The 17,734-nt window shown below is 39.4% G+C and overlaps 2 protein-coding genes across 2 annotated transcripts; both read left to right on the top strand.

Moving 5' to 3' along the window:
• Nucleotides 1–812: 812 nt before the first annotated feature.
• pvalb9 (parvalbumin 9) lies at nt 813–4,831 on the top strand. The gene is made up of 5 exons (XM_039787301.1): nt 813–1,086; nt 2,280–2,347; nt 2,920–3,052; nt 3,600–3,709; nt 4,562–4,831. The coding sequence occupies exons 2-5, from the start codon at nt 2,287–2,289 to the stop codon at nt 4,585–4,587; spliced, it is 330 nt and encodes a 109-aa protein (XP_039643235.1). The 5' UTR covers nt 813–1,086; nt 2,280–2,286; the 3' UTR covers nt 4,588–4,831.
• Nucleotides 4,832–5,686: 855 nt separating this feature from the next.
• ccz1 (CCZ1 homolog, vacuolar protein trafficking and biogenesis associated) lies at nt 5,687–17,231 on the top strand. Its single transcript, XM_039787298.1, has 17 exons — nt 5,687–5,846; nt 7,058–7,133; nt 7,229–7,325; nt 7,404–7,501; nt 8,140–8,233; nt 8,335–8,415; nt 8,510–8,557; nt 8,727–8,810; nt 9,616–9,791; nt 10,362–10,443; nt 10,811–10,872; nt 13,378–13,489; nt 13,780–13,813; nt 14,029–14,146; nt 15,173–15,331; nt 16,456–16,583; nt 16,702–17,231. Exons 2-17 carry the CDS (start codon nt 7,120–7,122, stop codon nt 16,755–16,757), a joined length of 1,443 nt encoding a protein of 480 aa, XP_039643232.1. The 5' UTR covers nt 5,687–5,846; nt 7,058–7,119; the 3' UTR covers nt 16,758–17,231.
• Nucleotides 17,232–17,734: the final 503 nt, after the last annotated feature.

The following is a 17,734-nucleotide window of genomic DNA, read 5'->3' as shown; positions in this document are numbered from 1 at the left end:
ACCTTAAACAACTTTTCTTTTCTTATACTTCAGTCCCCACCTAACCCTCACCTAGGTAGGGGTGTGTGTGTACGTTTGTTACAGCATCTCTGAATGAAAAGCATCATAATACACTGTACTGACCCAGAATCAAGCCCTTCTTACACATAAGCTATAAGCTATATGTGAATGAATTTGAATTTATTTCAAATGTTCTCGCATTAAAATAGGCCTAGGCCTACTTCTTACAGCATTTTTGTAATGCACAAAACAGCAGAGGTATAACTCAACTACTCAAATTATTTTAACTGAATATCTTGTTTTTGGTGTATTTATCCTCTACTGTCACTGGAATAGATTTTTGATGAAGTAGTTTAGACAGTTCTGCTCAAGTTCATATTCCATAAAGGTCCTTATTTCTTTCAATGTCCTTTCCCTCTGATGACAATCTGTTTGAAATTGGTGTTATTTTCGCATTGGTTCTTTTTTTTTTACACAAGTCTTACTTCAGCTCAAGTAAAATTTATACAACAGTTCTCTTTCACCCTGTTAGGCAGGTTTAGGTAAATAAAAGTCGAGTCATTATCTTTTACTGACAAAGCTTGTAATTCATAATGTAAGATGAGGATAACAATAAAATGATTTATGACCTGCCTCTATGGTCATCTGAATTTAGGAGATTGTTCACTAAAACCAAAGAGAGAAAAAGGGCCTGATCACATCTGTGCACCTGCAAAGAGAGAGAAAAAGAGAGAGAGAGAGAGAGAGAGAGAGAGAGGGATGGAGAAGGGAAAAGAGAAAGGGAGGGGGGGAGAAATGTAACACAGGGGAAAAGTTGATTGAACAAAACCACAGAAAGAGAGAGCAGTGTACAGCGGAGAGAAACTGTTTAGGTTCATTTGGCAGGTGAGCAGGTAAGAAACACGAGAAGGAGGCGGCTGGCTACGGGAACATTTGATCCGCAGACAGGTTTGAAACTCAAGCATCTTTCAGCGCATCCACCCTGGTGTATATATAAGCTTGAGCCAGCTGTCAGCGGGCACCACAAAGCCTTATCTATCTCCTGCTGCTTTGGACCTGGACGGAGAGGAAGTCGAGCCAACAGCGGTGAGTCCCACAGCTGCATGGGGAAAACACAGGTGTTGGCCAGGTGTGCTACTTGCCTGCTCTGTGATGCTTGGCGCCGGGAAGCAGAATGAGCAGTGGTGCCATAGCCTATTCTTTTATTTTTCCTATTTGCAGGGATTTTAGACATGCTTAGCCCGTTCTGAAATTCTTCAATAGCTAATTTATAGAAGTATTTTGCTGCCAAATCCTCCAAACTATCTAAAAGGACTAGTTAAGCGATTAGTGACTTGATAAAATATTTATCAATAATAATTATTTATGTCAATAATGAGATTTTTTTCTGGCTCACTAAACTTTTATTCGTTTTAGGATATTCCTATGAAATGACAGACATAAAACATAAAAAACACTATTTATAAAAACACAAGATCATATTTAACTCCTCAGGCTTTCAGGGACTGTACTAAAATTATTAGAGTGGTGACAGAGGTCAGAAAAGTTATGTATTTTTAATTTTTGCTCAAGCAAGGGGAGTCTATATTTGTCTGGAGACATTTGTTTCAACTTTTTCTGATGATTTATATTGTTTTCATTTATTTTGGGGCAGAAATATGTAGGCTTTTACTTTTTAAAAAAGAGACTAAATATTAATAACACCCTTTGAGGCTTTTGCAGGGTTTTTTTCAGAAAATAAAATATAGCCAAGCTTCCCCCATCCCCTTCCCACCCCAATCATTTTTGTACAGTCCCTAAGTGACAATTATCTTGCACAGTCCAGCCAATCCAATTAATGTAAGCAGTTCTAATGCAGCAAATGGCCTCAGTAATTTGGACGCTGCCAGGGGTAATCCAACCAGGAAGACATAGATCATAACATAATATGAATTTATAAAATGGAACAGATAAAAACACTTGCCACTTTGCCAAATGTAAGTTTGTGGTTTCACTGATTCTCAATCTCAGTTCTTTGCCAAAAAATCATCAGTTTTGATGTGATCATGATATTAACCTAGATACATCTGTAAATACAAAAAAAGTTAATCTGGCAGATCACAAAAATGATCTGGGAGCAAATCACAAAGACTGAAGTGTGTGTGTGTGTGTGTGTGTGTGTGTGTGTGTGTGTGTGTGTGTGTGTGTGTGTGTGTGTGTGTGTGTGTGTGTGTGTGTGTGTGTGTGTGTGTGTGTGTGTTAGAGTGATTATTTTACAAAGCTTATCTTTGACCCTACAGGACCAACATGTCACTCACCTCAATTCTTTCAGCTGAGGCCATTGAAAATGCTGTCAAGGACTGTCAAGGTATCATCTACACACACACACACACACACGCACACACACACACACACACACACACACACACACACACACACACACACAGACACAAGCCCTGACCTACCATATATTTGAAACTACTCGTTATTCATTTAAATGCCAGCAAGCAAATTATTCAGAAAACATGAGTTATCTGTACATGACTTTAACATTATAATAATACATTCACTGCAACAATAGCTTTATTAGCTTTAAGTAACTAAATTCATTTATGATAAAATGCACAATTGATAAATCAAGGTACTCATAATCTGTGTTGCATTGAGTCTCTCTCGGATCATCAAAACACTCTCTGACATAATCTTCTCTACAGCTGTCCAGTATCCTCTCCACTAAAGTCATATCCAGTTTTTATTGAATTTGAAAAAGGTTTCAATCATCTTGTCTGTTTTAGTGGAGGAATGTGTCTACTGGACTTACTGTAAAAGATAAAAAGAAAAAAAGGTGGAAATCTCCCAACTGGACATATATATATATATATATATTTTAAATATATCTATGGTTGTGTGTCAATGTATATGTGTATTGTGTGTTTCCAGCTCCGGAGACATTCTGCTACAAAAAGTTCTTCCAGCTGTGTGGCCTGTCCTCAAAGACGCCCCAGGAAGTCAAAGACGTCTTCCAGATCCTTGATGAGGACAACAGCGGCTTCATTGAGGAGTCTGAGCTCAAGTGTGTGAAACAATGACAGTTAGGATATGTGATCTAACAGTTTTCTCTGAGACATAACAAACCTTTACCTTTGATTCTTTTTCCTGCATATACACCATTATCCTAACTGATGCTGTAATTCAGTACACTAATGCACTGGAAACCATCAAATATCTCCCTTTTTATGCAAAAAAAAAAAAAAGTAACATCATTTTCATGATCAAATTCATCTGTGGTGAGTTACAATTTGTGTTTGTCTGACAGAGAGATTTAGTAGAATAAATCACAGAAGTGTTATTGGGATGGCACCATTAAGCCGTCTCCAAATAATCCCACAATGGCCAAAGTGTTATTATTGCATTTGTGTTATATAATTCACCCTGAGGGTTGACTCAGGCCTTGCACTTTAGGAATTGTTGCGGCAATGTGTTTTTAACAGTGTACTGTCGACTCATATAATTAAAGCGTGTGTGTGTGTGTGTGTGTGTGTGTGTGTGTGTGTGTGTGTGTGTGTGTGTGTGTGTGTGTGTGTGTGTGTGTGTGTGTGTGTGTGTGTGTGTGTGTCTAGGTACTTCCTGCAGAGGTTTGTCCCCGGGGCGCGGACACTGACTGAGGCAGAAACCAAGAACTTCATCTCAGCAGCTGATGATGACAGTGATGGCAAAATTGGAGCAGAGGGTTGGTATCTGATTTCTCAGATTGCATTCGTACAAACTCATGATGTAGGCAGAAATGAGCTCATTGGTTGGACTAAATCTCAGTGGGTGGGGTCAGACAACTCAACAGATATTTTTATGCGGCTTAGATTTAACTTAGTGGGGGGGAAATGCATCATGGACATTATAAATTATTCACCAGACCATCTACATTTAAAGAAAGGGGTTTTAAAGTTCGGTTTTGCACTCAGGTTCTAAAGTGGAAAAAACGTGGGGTTTCTGGGAAAAAGCAAGCTTGTTTAATCAATTTTAAAAAGGTTTTTCTCTTCAGTCACTGTTCTTGGTTCTTGCCACTGAGGTTTAACTCAACCATTGAGATTACTTCTGCCACTGGAAAGATTATTTAGCATAGCCAGTATTTTGTTAAATGAAATATAGTGAGACTTGGGAGATCTTGAATCACGCAGTTACGATTTTAAGTGATTTGCTCCTCCTACAGTAAACAGAGGACTGACTACAAGACTGATGAGCATGAGTTGCATTAGCATTGCTCTTCATGTTCAGTTTAATTACATGGGCATCCATGAGAAAAGATGGTGTTTTGTTATAACGCTGTGAGCTGATTTACTCTTCAGTTTCAGATGCATTAGCATGTTGTTTCACTTTTATGAGTGTAGAAACCATCTGCATTGATACCAGAAGTTATGACCTCCAGTGCTTGTCCCAGTTTCGCCTATCGTCAAGTTATAGCAATATCTGGGCTCAGCTGTCTTACATAATAGGATAAAGGATTTGGACAGTCCAGAAAATGTTGACTATCTCACATTTTTGGCATTTGATTTACAGCTGTTTCAACATGCTTTTCTTCCTCTAGAGTTCCAGACTATGGTCCTGTCCTGAGTTTGACAGATGATATGCGCTCAAGTCCTCAGGTCTTCAGTCCTCTCCTCACCCCTGGAGCCTTCTGTTCCCAGCTTCCATTCCTAGTGATTTGCATTAATCGTTTTTAAATGACCTTTTGTCCATTTAAAGACAACAGACTTTTGATGTGTCTTTCCACTGTCTTGGTCCATGTTTTATTTGATGTGTGCACACAACACCTCTGTCAGTGAATGAGACAAATAAAGATGTGTGGAAACATGAATCACCTTTTTGTGCTTATCTCTTCTTAGAATGCTATAAATGCTATAAAAATGATTGCTCATATTATAATACATTTATGTGCAACAATAATGCATGAATTTAACCATACAAGTAAAAGCTGATTCCTCAAGTGTCCAAACCCCATGAATGAGAGCAGGGAATAAAAGCATTGTGGGATTATTTACTGTAACAGTGTTGCATGTCTGAATGTGACATAGCCAAAGAAACGTGTCATTGCAAAATTCTGTATATATTAATTTTGTATGTGATTTTCGTATTACAGTATTTGATTCTTACCTAAACATAGAACAATTTTATGATTTATATGTATTATAGACAAATACAAAATCATCAATTCACTGGATGCACACACAACAGAAGTTGTTTAGAGACAAACACGGGTGTTGGTGACAATGTCGCTCATCATGACTATATATAATATATGTTCATAGATTATCAAATTAAATGTTTACAATTTAGCTATTTGAATAGCTTATAGTTTAGTCAGGGTTTTTAAGGTTTGTATATGTTTAAAATAAATACATATAAAGGGGATTGATGTGGAAGGATGTGTGGTGTAATTAAACAAAGGAATGAATGTGGAGATTAAAGTAACATTTAATGTCTTCCAAAGTATATAGTATACGATTTGTTAACAAATTGTGGAGGAGGATGTAATCAAATGCAAGGACAAGCACAAATTGATATTGAGACCAATTCAATGTTTAGCTGGGTGTGTCAAATGAAGACACACTACAGTACAGCCAAATAGTATTGTATGAAACCATTTCATTGTACTCTACTTCCCAGTATGGACTAGGAACCTTTATTTGGCTTGATGGCGATTTTAACCGAACAGTTGAACATGTGACACCGTGCTGTCAAAAGCAGGAAGTTAAGAATGTGAAGTATGATGCGGCATCTCATCTCATTGATCTCATTTCCTCGTTTATTGTTTTTATTTACGCAGTCTCTGACCACGAGCACCTGGACGTGTTGGGTGTATGCTCTGTAAGGTGAGTATTACCGTCGTGTTATTTGTTAGCGTCACGGTTCTCTTGAGTTTTCCTCCGCCTGGAACACAACTCTACTGCTAGCAGAGCCAGCTAACGTTAACTAACTAGCTGCTCAAACTGACCTAACATCGCTGGTTGCTGCCTTTGTAACAGTTACTGTTAAGAAGTTGTACTCGTGGACTTACAGAGCTCTCAGTTACCACGTGTCTATTATTAAGTCATAGTTTACTCAAACAGCGAGTGTGTAAATACATTGAGGGCTTTCTTGTCTGCGGGTTTTAGCTCACCTCACAGAGACTTCACCAGCTTAACGACAGCAGGTACGTTGCTAACTTCACAGTAAAACAAGTGTACACAATGGCAGTGACAAAATGTAAAACAAATAGCAAACAAACGTGTCTCAAAGACTGTGAAAAAAATGTGAAAATTATCCAAGGATGGCTATTCAAATACTGTAGCTAAGTTACTGAAGAAAAAACAAACCTACTGAACTTTTCCTATGCTAGCTTACTTGCAAGTTACATTTAAAACCTTGATAACCCCATAAAGCGTGATTGTGGTGGGTACGTTTTTGGGCCAGCAAAGCATTAAAATGTCTATCATATTATAATAAATAAATCCCAAACGAGTGCCTTGGTGCCTTTTACTGCTGATAGTTGCATTCATTTTCCAGTTTATTAGGCACACCTAACTAAAACAATTTTGGGTTTTTTTTAGTTGATGATTTAAGAGCGAACCACATATAACACTGCACAGCAGTAATTACATAGGCCACCCAGGATAAGAATCCAATAAAGTCTGAAGGTATATTTCCATAAAGTCTTTGTCTACTGGTAAAACACAAATCAGTCACAAGATAAATCAGCACCACAAGACAAGTGCAGACAATACAATCAACATAAAATGCAGTCTAGTAATAATAATAAAACAAATTTGTTTAGTGCTTTTCATGGACTCAAAGTCGTTTTACAGGGAGATAATACAACAGCCGTGTGTGTGTGTGTGTGTGTGTGTGTGTGTGTGTGTGTGTGTGTGTGTGTGTGTGTGTGTGTGTGTGTGTGTGTGTGTGTGTGTGTGTGTGTGTGTGTGTGTGTGTGTGTGTGTGTGTGTGTGTGTGTGTGTGTGTGTGTGTGTGTGTGTGGACCCTTTCAGATTACTATCTCTAGAGTTGTCATACTGCAGTATGTGATGTACCTGTCTTCATTCTTCAGGCACACGGCATGCTAACCAAACTGTCTTTGGAGCAAAGGAAATCCAGACCAAAGTGACACTAATGCTGATGATAAGGTAAAGCGGACATGAGTGTGATGATGAAAGACTGACATTGTTATCTGGAGAGCTTTGATCTGTTTCTATAAGCTTTCTCTTTGTGTCTGTTACAGTCCCAGAATGGCCTCAGGAATGCAAGAGAAACAGTACACACCATCTCTGCTCAATTTCTTCATTTACAACCCCACATTTGGACCACGGGAAGGAGAGGTGAGGTTGATTCCCAGATGAAAAAAAATGTTAAGCACGTTTTTCAGCTTCTAATTCTAATTGTTGTTGTTTTTTAAGGAAGAGAAGAAGATCTTGTTTTACCACCCAAGTGATGTGGAGAAGAACGAGAAGATACGAAATGTGGGCCTTTGTGAGGCCATTGTACAGTTCACCAGGTAAAGAGTTCAGTGCTGTACTTGCAACAGAAGCAGAGTATATCTACTAGGGCTGCACAATATATCATTTTTTTTTATTGTCATTGCGAAATCAACTGGCGTTCAATTAAGCAATGTTGGACATTTTTTCTTTTCATTTGTTTTAAATTCAATTTGTTGTATTTTAGCATAATACTGAAAGCAGCAGAAATGCAGAACAGAGTACACTTTAATATCTGTGTATTTATGTCAAGTAATATCGTAATTGCGATATTCAACAATGTTATCGCATATTTTCCTCATATCGTGCAGCCCTAATATTTACAGCAGCATTTTCCCTAACCTTGTACTGACTGTGTGGATTTTAGTGTGTTTATTTAGCCTTCTGGAATCTTGTTAAGACTTGAGGGCAAGAATCTAAAAAGTGTCTTCAATTAAATGAATTTCATGGCTCAGTTTGACAAACTGTGTTATAGAAAACCAAAATGAAAGTGCAGTTTTTTGAACCTGAAGTATAACAGAATAGGGAAATGTTGCAATAAGTGGTCAGATGCACACTGATCCAAATCTAATTTCTGTAAAAGTGCAAAATGAAGGGGCCGATCATCCTGTTTGGGTGTGTCTCCTTTCTTTTCACGGTCATGTCTTCTATCTTCCAGGACGTTCTGTCCAACAAAACCAGCTAAGTCCCTGCACACACAGAAGAACCGGCAGTTTTTCTTTGAGCCTGAGGACAATTTCTGGATAGTCATGGTATCTTTAAAGGCTTACATGTTACATTACTTTGTTGACCGTCTTTGGAGTGTAATTGAGCTAATCCGTTTTTGATCTGCCGTTTTAAATTCATTCCCCAGGTGGTTCGAAACCCAATGATCGAGAAACCAAACAAAGATGGCAAACCTCCCACAGTAGAATATCAGGAAGAGGAAATACTTGTGAGTACTGAGAGATACTCGTCAACATCTGTATTTCTTTCACTGAATATCGTCATTTGAAAGTTTTACTCACCATGCCCTCTTTCCTCTGTAGGACACTGTTTATGGTGCAGTAGTGAGGGAATGCTACAGTATGTACAAGGTGAGTTCCACTATGATTTAGGATCTGTCATGCTTTTAACATCTTTTGCATTTTCCTCCACTTCTAAAAGCCACATAATTACACACCTACAGTACTTCAAACTACCAATGTATAATCCACAAAAAAAGAATCCTCTTGTAACAGTGATTGTTTTCCTTGTGTGCTGTAGCTCTTCAATGGTACATTTGGCAGAGCAATGGAAGCCGGCGGAGTGGAGCTGCTCATTCAAAAGCTTGAAAAGTTCTTCTACAGGGTAAAAAGCTCAACCGTCCATGATATCCTTATAGTCAGGGTCCACCAGCCAAATGGCTAGTGAATGTTCACATTTTACTAGCCACTCAATAGATTTTTTTTTTGGCTGGTGAGTGAAGCAAATCACCCAGTCACTTGCATATTTTACCAGCATTTGGCAGGTAGATGGTGCTGATTTTGGATCCTGCTTATAGTGGATATGTTTTTTTTTTTTTGTTATATCATTAGTTTTTCTTTACATACGTACATAGCATATATTGACCTTGCTTTGACAGCAGGACAGTAAGTTGAGCCTGAAAGTCAATGTTTATTTTTTTAGAAGGGCTGGTCTCCACTGATGATAGCGGGATGTTCTTTCTATGTAAATACTCACTGGGGAAAGCTGTTGAAAAGATGTTTGCATTCGTGTGTCATTTATTTCTTGAGAATTATCTGTCTACATTAGCTGTTTTCGCGTCATGCTACAGTCACCTTGCCGGTGACTCTAGGCATTAAGCAAAAGTATAAAGAATTCATTTCTAAATAGGGAACACCCTTCTTAAGTTAACACAGGCTTCCCTCTCCACTATGTAACCCAAAGACAGAGAGAAAGAGAGAGGCTGGTGGTGTCAGGTATCAGGCTGAATGTCAGGAGGATGTGAGCGTCTCCATAGAGCATCAGTCAGAGTTTCTTATTCCTCTGTCTTTATTGCACTGTAAGCAAATATAGGCGGGTAAACTAACCCCTTTCTCCTTTCCTTCTCCCGTGTCTCTGGGCAGTCTCCTGTTATTTATCAGCATGTTTGTGCGTCTGCGTGTGTTTCCAGTATCTGCAGACTCTCCACTTGCAGTCCTGCGACTTGCTGGACGTATTCGGAGGCATCAGCTTCTTCCCTCTGGACAAGATGACCTACCTGAAGATCCAGTCCTTCGTCAACAGAGTGGAGGAGAGCCTCAGTCTGATCAAATACACCGCCTTCCTGTATAACGACCAGCTTATCTGGTACGGACTGAACACTTGTCCAAACTTTGTGTGTGCTTGAAAATCCACCTGTGGGTTTCTAATTCTATGCGTTAATCTAGGCCACAACCTCATACGACTTGACACATATTTGCAACCGTACACCAGTGTCAGCATTGACATCTACGAACAAATCATGGCATGCTGGGTACACAGAGGTGGCTTTGAACACGATCTGTAATCATCTTTCCATTTAATGTGCTCCCTGCCATATCGCTTGCCTTTAATTGCACCGACAGCCACCTGGCTCGGCGTGTAAGCACGGGGGATTACACGACTCCTAATGAAATGACTCGAGAGCGGTGTGATCTTTCATTGTGAACTGTCACTAGACAAACAAGACAAGAGCCATTTAATTATTGTCCAGCTCAAGCGGTATTGCTCTGGAGTATTTATTGAAGCGTAATTACAGCCAGGGGACACTAATCTGTGTCAACATCTAGCCCATGATGCGTAACACACTGAAACATACCGTACACAAAGCCACACCTTTTGGTTTTGCTTCTCGGCAGGGTATATTGTAAAGGGGTCATTTTGTGGTTGGGTCTGCAGGAGCGGACTGGAACAAGATGACATGAGGATCCTGTACAAGTACCTGACCACCTCGCTGTTCCCCAGACATTCTGAACCAGAGGTGAGGAGGTGGGGGTGCGCAAGGGACAGATAGTAGCTGAAGGAATTATGGGAGACAAATTCAAGGGGAGAAAAGATGAAAGAAACAAAGGAGCAGGGGATGTTTGTGTAGGACGGGGAGAAGATGCTCCCTGCTATCTACCTGCTTCTTGAAAACCATTGTAATGCATTCTTATTACACGACCATCTTAGAACTGAGAGTGTGCGCTCCCAATACGATGCTTCTCCTTGATATAAGAATGTAATGTGATCTTTTTGAATAGTAATGATCCAGACAGAGCGAACAAGACCACTGATCTGAATATGAGCTGTGGATATTACTTTCACTCTAACCCTTCTTTTTTCTCTGTCGTCTTCTCTCCCTTTAGTTGGCTGGCAGGGACTCTCCTCTGAGGCCGGAGGTCGCAGGGAATCTGTTGCACTATGGGAGGTAAGTCTCTGGTCCCATGTCATATGTGTACCCACTTCTTCTGCAGAGGGTTGGGTTAGACCAGTCACCAGTCAGGGGAATTAAGTTAATTGGCACATCAACAGCGCCGGAGGGGAGTATCGCTGCACCTTTGGGGATTCAGTTTCTGTGTACATACGTAACTAGAGAAAGTTTGCTCAGATGTTTGCTGTCTGACAAAACTTGGATCTGCGTGATGCTTGAAGTAACTTGTTTCTGAAGGTCAAGTGGAGCTGCTGCAGTAGTCAAGTCTGACTCCTGGCGATCTATCATGAGACAGGAAACACCGCTTTACAGCTCTAACACACTACAATATAAACATTTGATAAAGGCCAGAAAAATAGTTATAACATGGGTAAGTAAAATATTAAATATTAACAGAAAAGATCCATGCAGGCAAAGCTACACAGGAGAGTCGCTTGTAACAACACATAGTGGTTCCACCTAATATGAAGTGCCATCCTTGGAATCCAGTGTATTAACAGGACAACAGAGAAGTCCTTGTTCAGTTTGTGTTCTTATCTTTTAGATCAGTCATGAAGGAATTATGGGTCTACAGCCTTTGACCCTTTTTTTTTTTTTTCTTTTTTTTTTTTTTAGAATTGAGGAAATTCTTTGATGTTTAGCATGCAAATTGCTTGATTAGAAACCCCTGACCTTTCCTCCAGTGCCACCATCAAAGCACACAGCCAAACCTTCCACCTTGAGCAACACATAAGCCGCTTTCTGACCAAGTAGTTAGAGGAACGTAGTTATAGGAAAAGTCCACTTCTAAGCAGATCTACTAACTACTCTCCCCAAAAAACGTTTTTTCCATTTGTGTTCGCACTGGCCAACAAACTGCGTGGCCATAGGGACTGGTAGGAGAGGTAAGGGAGTGATGCAAGCACGGCAACGGTCTTTATAGCGTTAAAATCAGAAAACAAATGGACCAAAAAAAAGTATGAACTGAATCTAATGTTTATGAGAGAGAGAGAGAGAGAGAGAAAAGAAAGAGAGAGAAAAAGAAAAAAAAAAAAAAAAAAAAAAAAAAGAGAGAGAGAGAGAGAGAGAGAGAGAGAGAGAGAGAGAGAGAGAGAGAGAGAGAGAGAGAGAGAGAGATCAGACGTGAATTTAGGGATGAATAAGATGGCGAAAACTGTTAAAATTGTCCCGTTGGTGGTCTGTCTGTACCAGAAACCCGACCCTTGTTGACCTAGGTCCCTATGCTGAAAATCCAGTCGGAACAAGAGAAAAAAAGGGTTCTAGGAATTTTATGTTCTAGGAACTGCAAAAATCCCTCCGGTCAGAAAGCGGCTTTAGATCGATTACATGAGCCGCTTTCCGACCGAAGGGATTTTTTGCAGTTCCTAGAACATAACGTTCCTAAAACCTTTTTTTCTCCTATTCCGACTGGACCAATTTGGGGATATTAAGTTCCTCTGGCCGCAGTTCCTGTAACTCTTTCAGCTCCTACTTCAGGGCAGGGTCTTCTCCCTTTTCTACATAGTGGTGGTTAGATGGCTGTGTTATGATAACAAAAGGTCAGTTCCTATGGCCACTTGGCCAGTGTGAATGCAAATAGCAAAACCGGTTTTGGGAGACAGACAGCTAGAGTGACATGCATAGAGCTACAGGAAGCAGCAAGACCTTAGCACAGTTACACATCAACAGTATCCCCATTTAGTAGAAGAAACCATGCAAGCATCAAAACACACTCCTCTGGGAACCAATACCGTAATGTCTGTACAAAATCTCATGCCAATCCATCCAATAGTTGTGTCCGGGACTCCTAGCGGGGGTCCTCAGAGTTACAGCAGGGGGAACCAAATTGTTAATTTTTTGAAAGTTTTTTTTCAAAAATTAAAATGTACATGAATCTCATGAATCCAATATATTATTAGCAAATATAAATCAGCCTATTTTGTGGACATTAATGATGTGCTTACTAGGCTATAGGTAAGGTAGCCACCCACAGATCCAGTTCATCCTGAGGATTCCTTGTGCCACATGTATGTTTAACATTAAAACATGATTTATAAAAAACACGTTTTAATAGCCTAGTATCTTTTACACTAAAAAGGTATAAAGGCTTTAGGCCGCCCACACATTATTGTTTTATACAGTCTATGTAGTAGGGGGTCCCTGCTCAGTCTTTCTTTCTGTTAAGGGGATCCTTGGCTTAAAAAACATTGAATTTGCTTTTTTGAGTGCATCTCTAAGGGGATAAACTCTTGATTTTAATCACCCGATGGTCTCTCCTCTTACACCACCAGGACAAGCTTTTTCAGTTCCACTTGGGCTTTTATTTATATTTTTTTTTTTATATATATATATATATATATATATATATATATATATATATATATATATATATATATATATATATATATATATATATATATATATATATATATATATATATATATATATATATATTCATTCATTCATTCATTCACACCCATTCTTTGAATATTTACCGAGCCACGCTCTCCTCTGTCACTCCAGGTTTTTGACAGGACCTACCAATCTTAAAGATCCGGAGGCCAAATTCCGATTTCCTAAAATATTTGTCAGCACAGAGGATGGCTATGAGGAGCTGCATCTGATTGTTTATAAGGTAAAGTAAATATGATCTGCTATTTCGTGACAGTCTACAGGCTTAATCATTCATACGGGAGTTTTTTAATGTATTAAAATAGCGGGGCAGTTGTTATTCATTTTTTAGAATGATTTCCATAATCTGTGATTTATATTGCACGACTCTTTCAAACGATATGGATTTGTGGGATTAGACAGCAGAATTTTAAAATGATGAAGTACATCCCACGCCCATCATCACATTAAGGTCATGTCTAACCTGTGTGACCCTGGTACTGTATTTTACTGCACTGATCTGCTCTTTTCCAGGCCATGAGTGCTGCAGCTTGTTTTATGATCAGCGGTAAGTGTGCACCGTCATCTACTGTACTTGCAGTATAGGATGCCGTTAACTTTCACTTCCCTTTTTCCTGGTTCATTTCTGAAATTAAAGTTCCATTGTTTTGGTGTTTTCTAGTATTTAGGCCATTTTGCTGCTCATTTAATGCGAAAATATGACTTTTTCTTCAGCTCATGTCCCAAAATGGCTGACTTTATCTCTCCTCCGTCTCTTTGCAGCCTCCGTGGAGCTGACGAGGGACTTCTGTGAACAGCTGGACGGTTTGGTGGGCCCTCAGCTTACTTTGCTGGCATCTGACATATGTGAACAGTTCACAGTTAACCGCAGGATATCGGGGTCAGTTGAGAACCCCCCACACACACACACACACACACACACACATTTTCCTAACTAACAACTCACTACCACACTGTGAAGATGACTTGTTTAAGCAATAGCTCACGACAGACCGTGGAACGTTGCGATTATAGCACAGTTTAGGAGTGTTCTTCGGCCTGACCATTTATTTTAGGAGAGAATGTCAGTGAAATCCATGACTTCATTCTATCAGTATCATCTTGTCATATGAAAACATGTATTGCCTTAATCAACAGTTTAGTGCTGCAATTTAATACAGTAGCCATGTTGTTTGTCATCAGTTGACAGTCAACCCTTTGTATTAACTCTGCCTGGCTGTCAGCGATGGTACCATAGTACAGCGACTCCAATACCATTGGATAACATAGGGCCACTACTTAGGGGTAACTCAAGCAGCGGAGCTTTAAAGACTGGCATCCTGGCCCGCTCTCCTTTTAACCCCGGCAGTTAGCTTCAGATACATCCTCGCCTGGAATCCAACACCGGAATCCCTGGCCAGGGAAATTTGATGGGCTCCCTTTTTAATCACCCTAGTAAAGAATCCACTGAATAAATAATGCTGTCCCAAATTCTTCAGCTGGCAATCAGGTCTGTGTCCTGATTTGGCCTGGGGGGGGGGGGACTGTAAATAATTATAGGCAGTATAGATTAAAAAAAAAAAAAAAAAATCACACAAAATCTTCCAGCAATGCAATTATAGTACTGTTAGCAGGTAGGCAGTGGTAATGCCTGTTCGACTGTATCCTCAGCTCACCTTAACAATGGAGTAGGCTTAATTAAAATGCACGTTTAGCCTTTTGTTGGATGTTATCATCCCAAGTGATTTGGCTTACTGTGTCGATTATGAGTAATGCGTGTTTACAGAATGGTATGCCCCAGAGAGACCCAGCTGTAAAATAACTTTAAAGCATTATGTAGAATCCAAACGGGACTGAAGGTGCTTATTTTTGCTTCACTTTTAATCATTTTTGAATGTATCTGTTCTTTAATTCTGTGTCCATTCAGGCCAGAGAAGGAGCCCCAGTTTAAGTTCATCTACTTCAACCACATGAACCTGGCGGAGAAGAGCACCATCCACATGAGGAAGACTGCCAGTGTTTGCCTCACCTCCGTCCACCCTGACCTCATGAAGATTCTGGGAGACATCAACTGTGACTTCGCCAGGTATACTGTAACTGTAGCTGTATTTATATTTATCTTTGCCGAATGCCTCCAGACTAAGCTAGAGGATGGATAACCGACGGTACCCGGCGGGCCGGGCCGGGTTCGGACAGATATTTAGAAATGATCTTCGGGTCGGGCTCGGTCACATCAGCGCGATAAGGCATTGAACATTTAAAACCGCTTAATTATGTAGGTGCACACTTGTGTTAACGTGCGCTTGTTGCCCCGTGTGCGCTGATGTGCTCATCTGTTGACATTTCCGAATGCCTTCCTACAGTTGCTTAATAAAAGTGGGCTTTCCACACAAACAAACGTACATGTGTCATTAGTATGAGGGGAAAAAAAGGAGATTTTAACTGTGTCAAGCTCTGGTCGGGCTCGGACATAAATGTCTTAATGCCTGTTGGGCTCGGGTCGGGTTCGGTTACTGCTCTATCGGACGTGGGCCGGGCTCGGCCAGAAAAATGCGGACAAGAGTTTTTCTAGTGACTGGCCACAAATTATCTTGGTGGCATTGTTGGCCACCCAAGTAGAAGTAGAGTAGATTTTAAAACTCTCTCCAGCTGTGCAGTGTTTCCAAATTTCACAAAGCCAGGAAAGAACATGTTAAATTACAAATTCTCAATATTTTTCCCACAGCACAGCTGTGTCGTTTTCATCCATAAATGCGATGCTCCTGATAACGTTGTAAACTTGCTCGCTTTTAAAGCAGTCATGAGACTGAAGTCATGTGAGAGTCCCATTTTCAGTCTGTGGTCCATACAGTGGCATCAACATTCATAGCATTCATCCCACTATCACTACCAGTTCCTCTTTTAGTGCAGATGTTGTGTAGATGCTGGTTGTCAGCACACTCAAAACATAGTGATATTTGTGTAATTAAATATTAGGTAATTTATTAAATGTAGGTAATTTAATGGGTTTTTGTTTTGTGAGATTGTAGTATTTGAAGAACTAGTGTCATTTCTGACACAAACCATAAGAAATATTAAATTATATGATTCTTTTAATGATTTTTATTTTGTTGGTGTAAGTAAATACGTAATCTTAGAACAGTTGACCTCATATCCATAGAAGCGGCTGTAAATGTGATTGTTGCCTGGTTCTTTCTATCTGCCTCCCAGGGTTGATGAGGATGAAGAAATCATCGTAAAGGCTATGACAGATTACTGGGTAGTCGGCAAGAAGTCAGACCAGAGAGAACTGTATGTGATCCTCAATCAGAAGAACGCCAACCTGATTGAAGTAAACGGTACGTCTTCGCCACCTGGCGATGAGTAAATCTGTGGCATTACCGCCACTGTAGAAAATCTGCCTTCATACTTAATCTCTGCTTCACCCTTAATGCCCCTTTGTCTTCTTCACTACAGAGGAGGTTAAGAGGCTTTGTGCGACGCAGTTCAACAACATTTTCTTCTTGGACTGATGGAGCTGACAGACTGGGACTGTTTCACCACACTAAAAACTGTCAGTGTTGCAGGGTATCATGACAGCATCAGCGTAATGCAATAATTGCATTGTAAAATAAAAAATTAAAAGCATTCTCACAAAGTTTTTTTTTTTTTATTTGACCTATAAAAATTGTAATTTTCTCTTGTAATTAAGTGTAAATCCAGATTTTTAATATACATGTACTTTAATTTCTTTGATTTTCTTTGTACATACTTGTAGGATTTTGTTGACTGTCACTTTGGATTTCTTTCAAAACCATTTGTTCATCTTTTTAATGAAAAAATCATGACAATGTCTCAAATTAATTAAAAAAACTGATGCACAGAACAGTTTACTCCAGGTTCCATTGATGATTACTGATACTTTTAAAATAAGCTGTCCTCATGTCAAAAGTATTGTGGTTTGTAAACAAACTGAGCTAACTTTAAATAAATAAAAAAGCAATTTTGCTTGGTGTGAGTGATATTTTTTTTTGTTGGAAGATGCACATCAAGTAAAAGATTTGGACCGCCTTCCAAATGGCAAAATCAGAGATCATGTTTATCGGAAATCTGAGTCATATTTTCAGATCGGTTTTATATTACCTCTGTGGTAGTTTTTGTTCAAATTAGGACAGCATATTTTGTATTCCTGCTTTTGTTGTGGAATTACTTTAAAGGAATTGTTTAAAAAAAAAAAAAAAAAAAGTTTATAGCATTCATTTCTGCATCTAAAAGAGAACTAATTTCAGGATTAACCTCAATTGTTTCAAACTGGGGCCATTGGAACATGCCAGGAAATGGATTATAGATATTCAATGTTTCAGGGATGCTGAAACAGTGAATATTGGATTATTTTTGTGGGAGCCCAGAATTCTAACAGTACCAGTCTAATCTTTTGATGTGTTTTAAAGATAGATGATATTTAATCAGTTTAATAACATTACAGAGCAAAATTATCTCTAGTACTTAC

Source organism: Perca fluviatilis, chromosome 21 (genome assembly GCF_010015445.1).
Source record: "Perca fluviatilis chromosome 21, GENO_Pfluv_1.0, whole genome shotgun sequence".
Classification (NCBI taxonomy): Eukaryota; Metazoa; Chordata; class Actinopteri; order Perciformes; family Percidae; genus Perca; species Perca fluviatilis.
The sequence above is the reverse complement of the archived record's forward strand: the minus strand, read 5'-3'. Positions and strand labels throughout refer to the sequence as shown.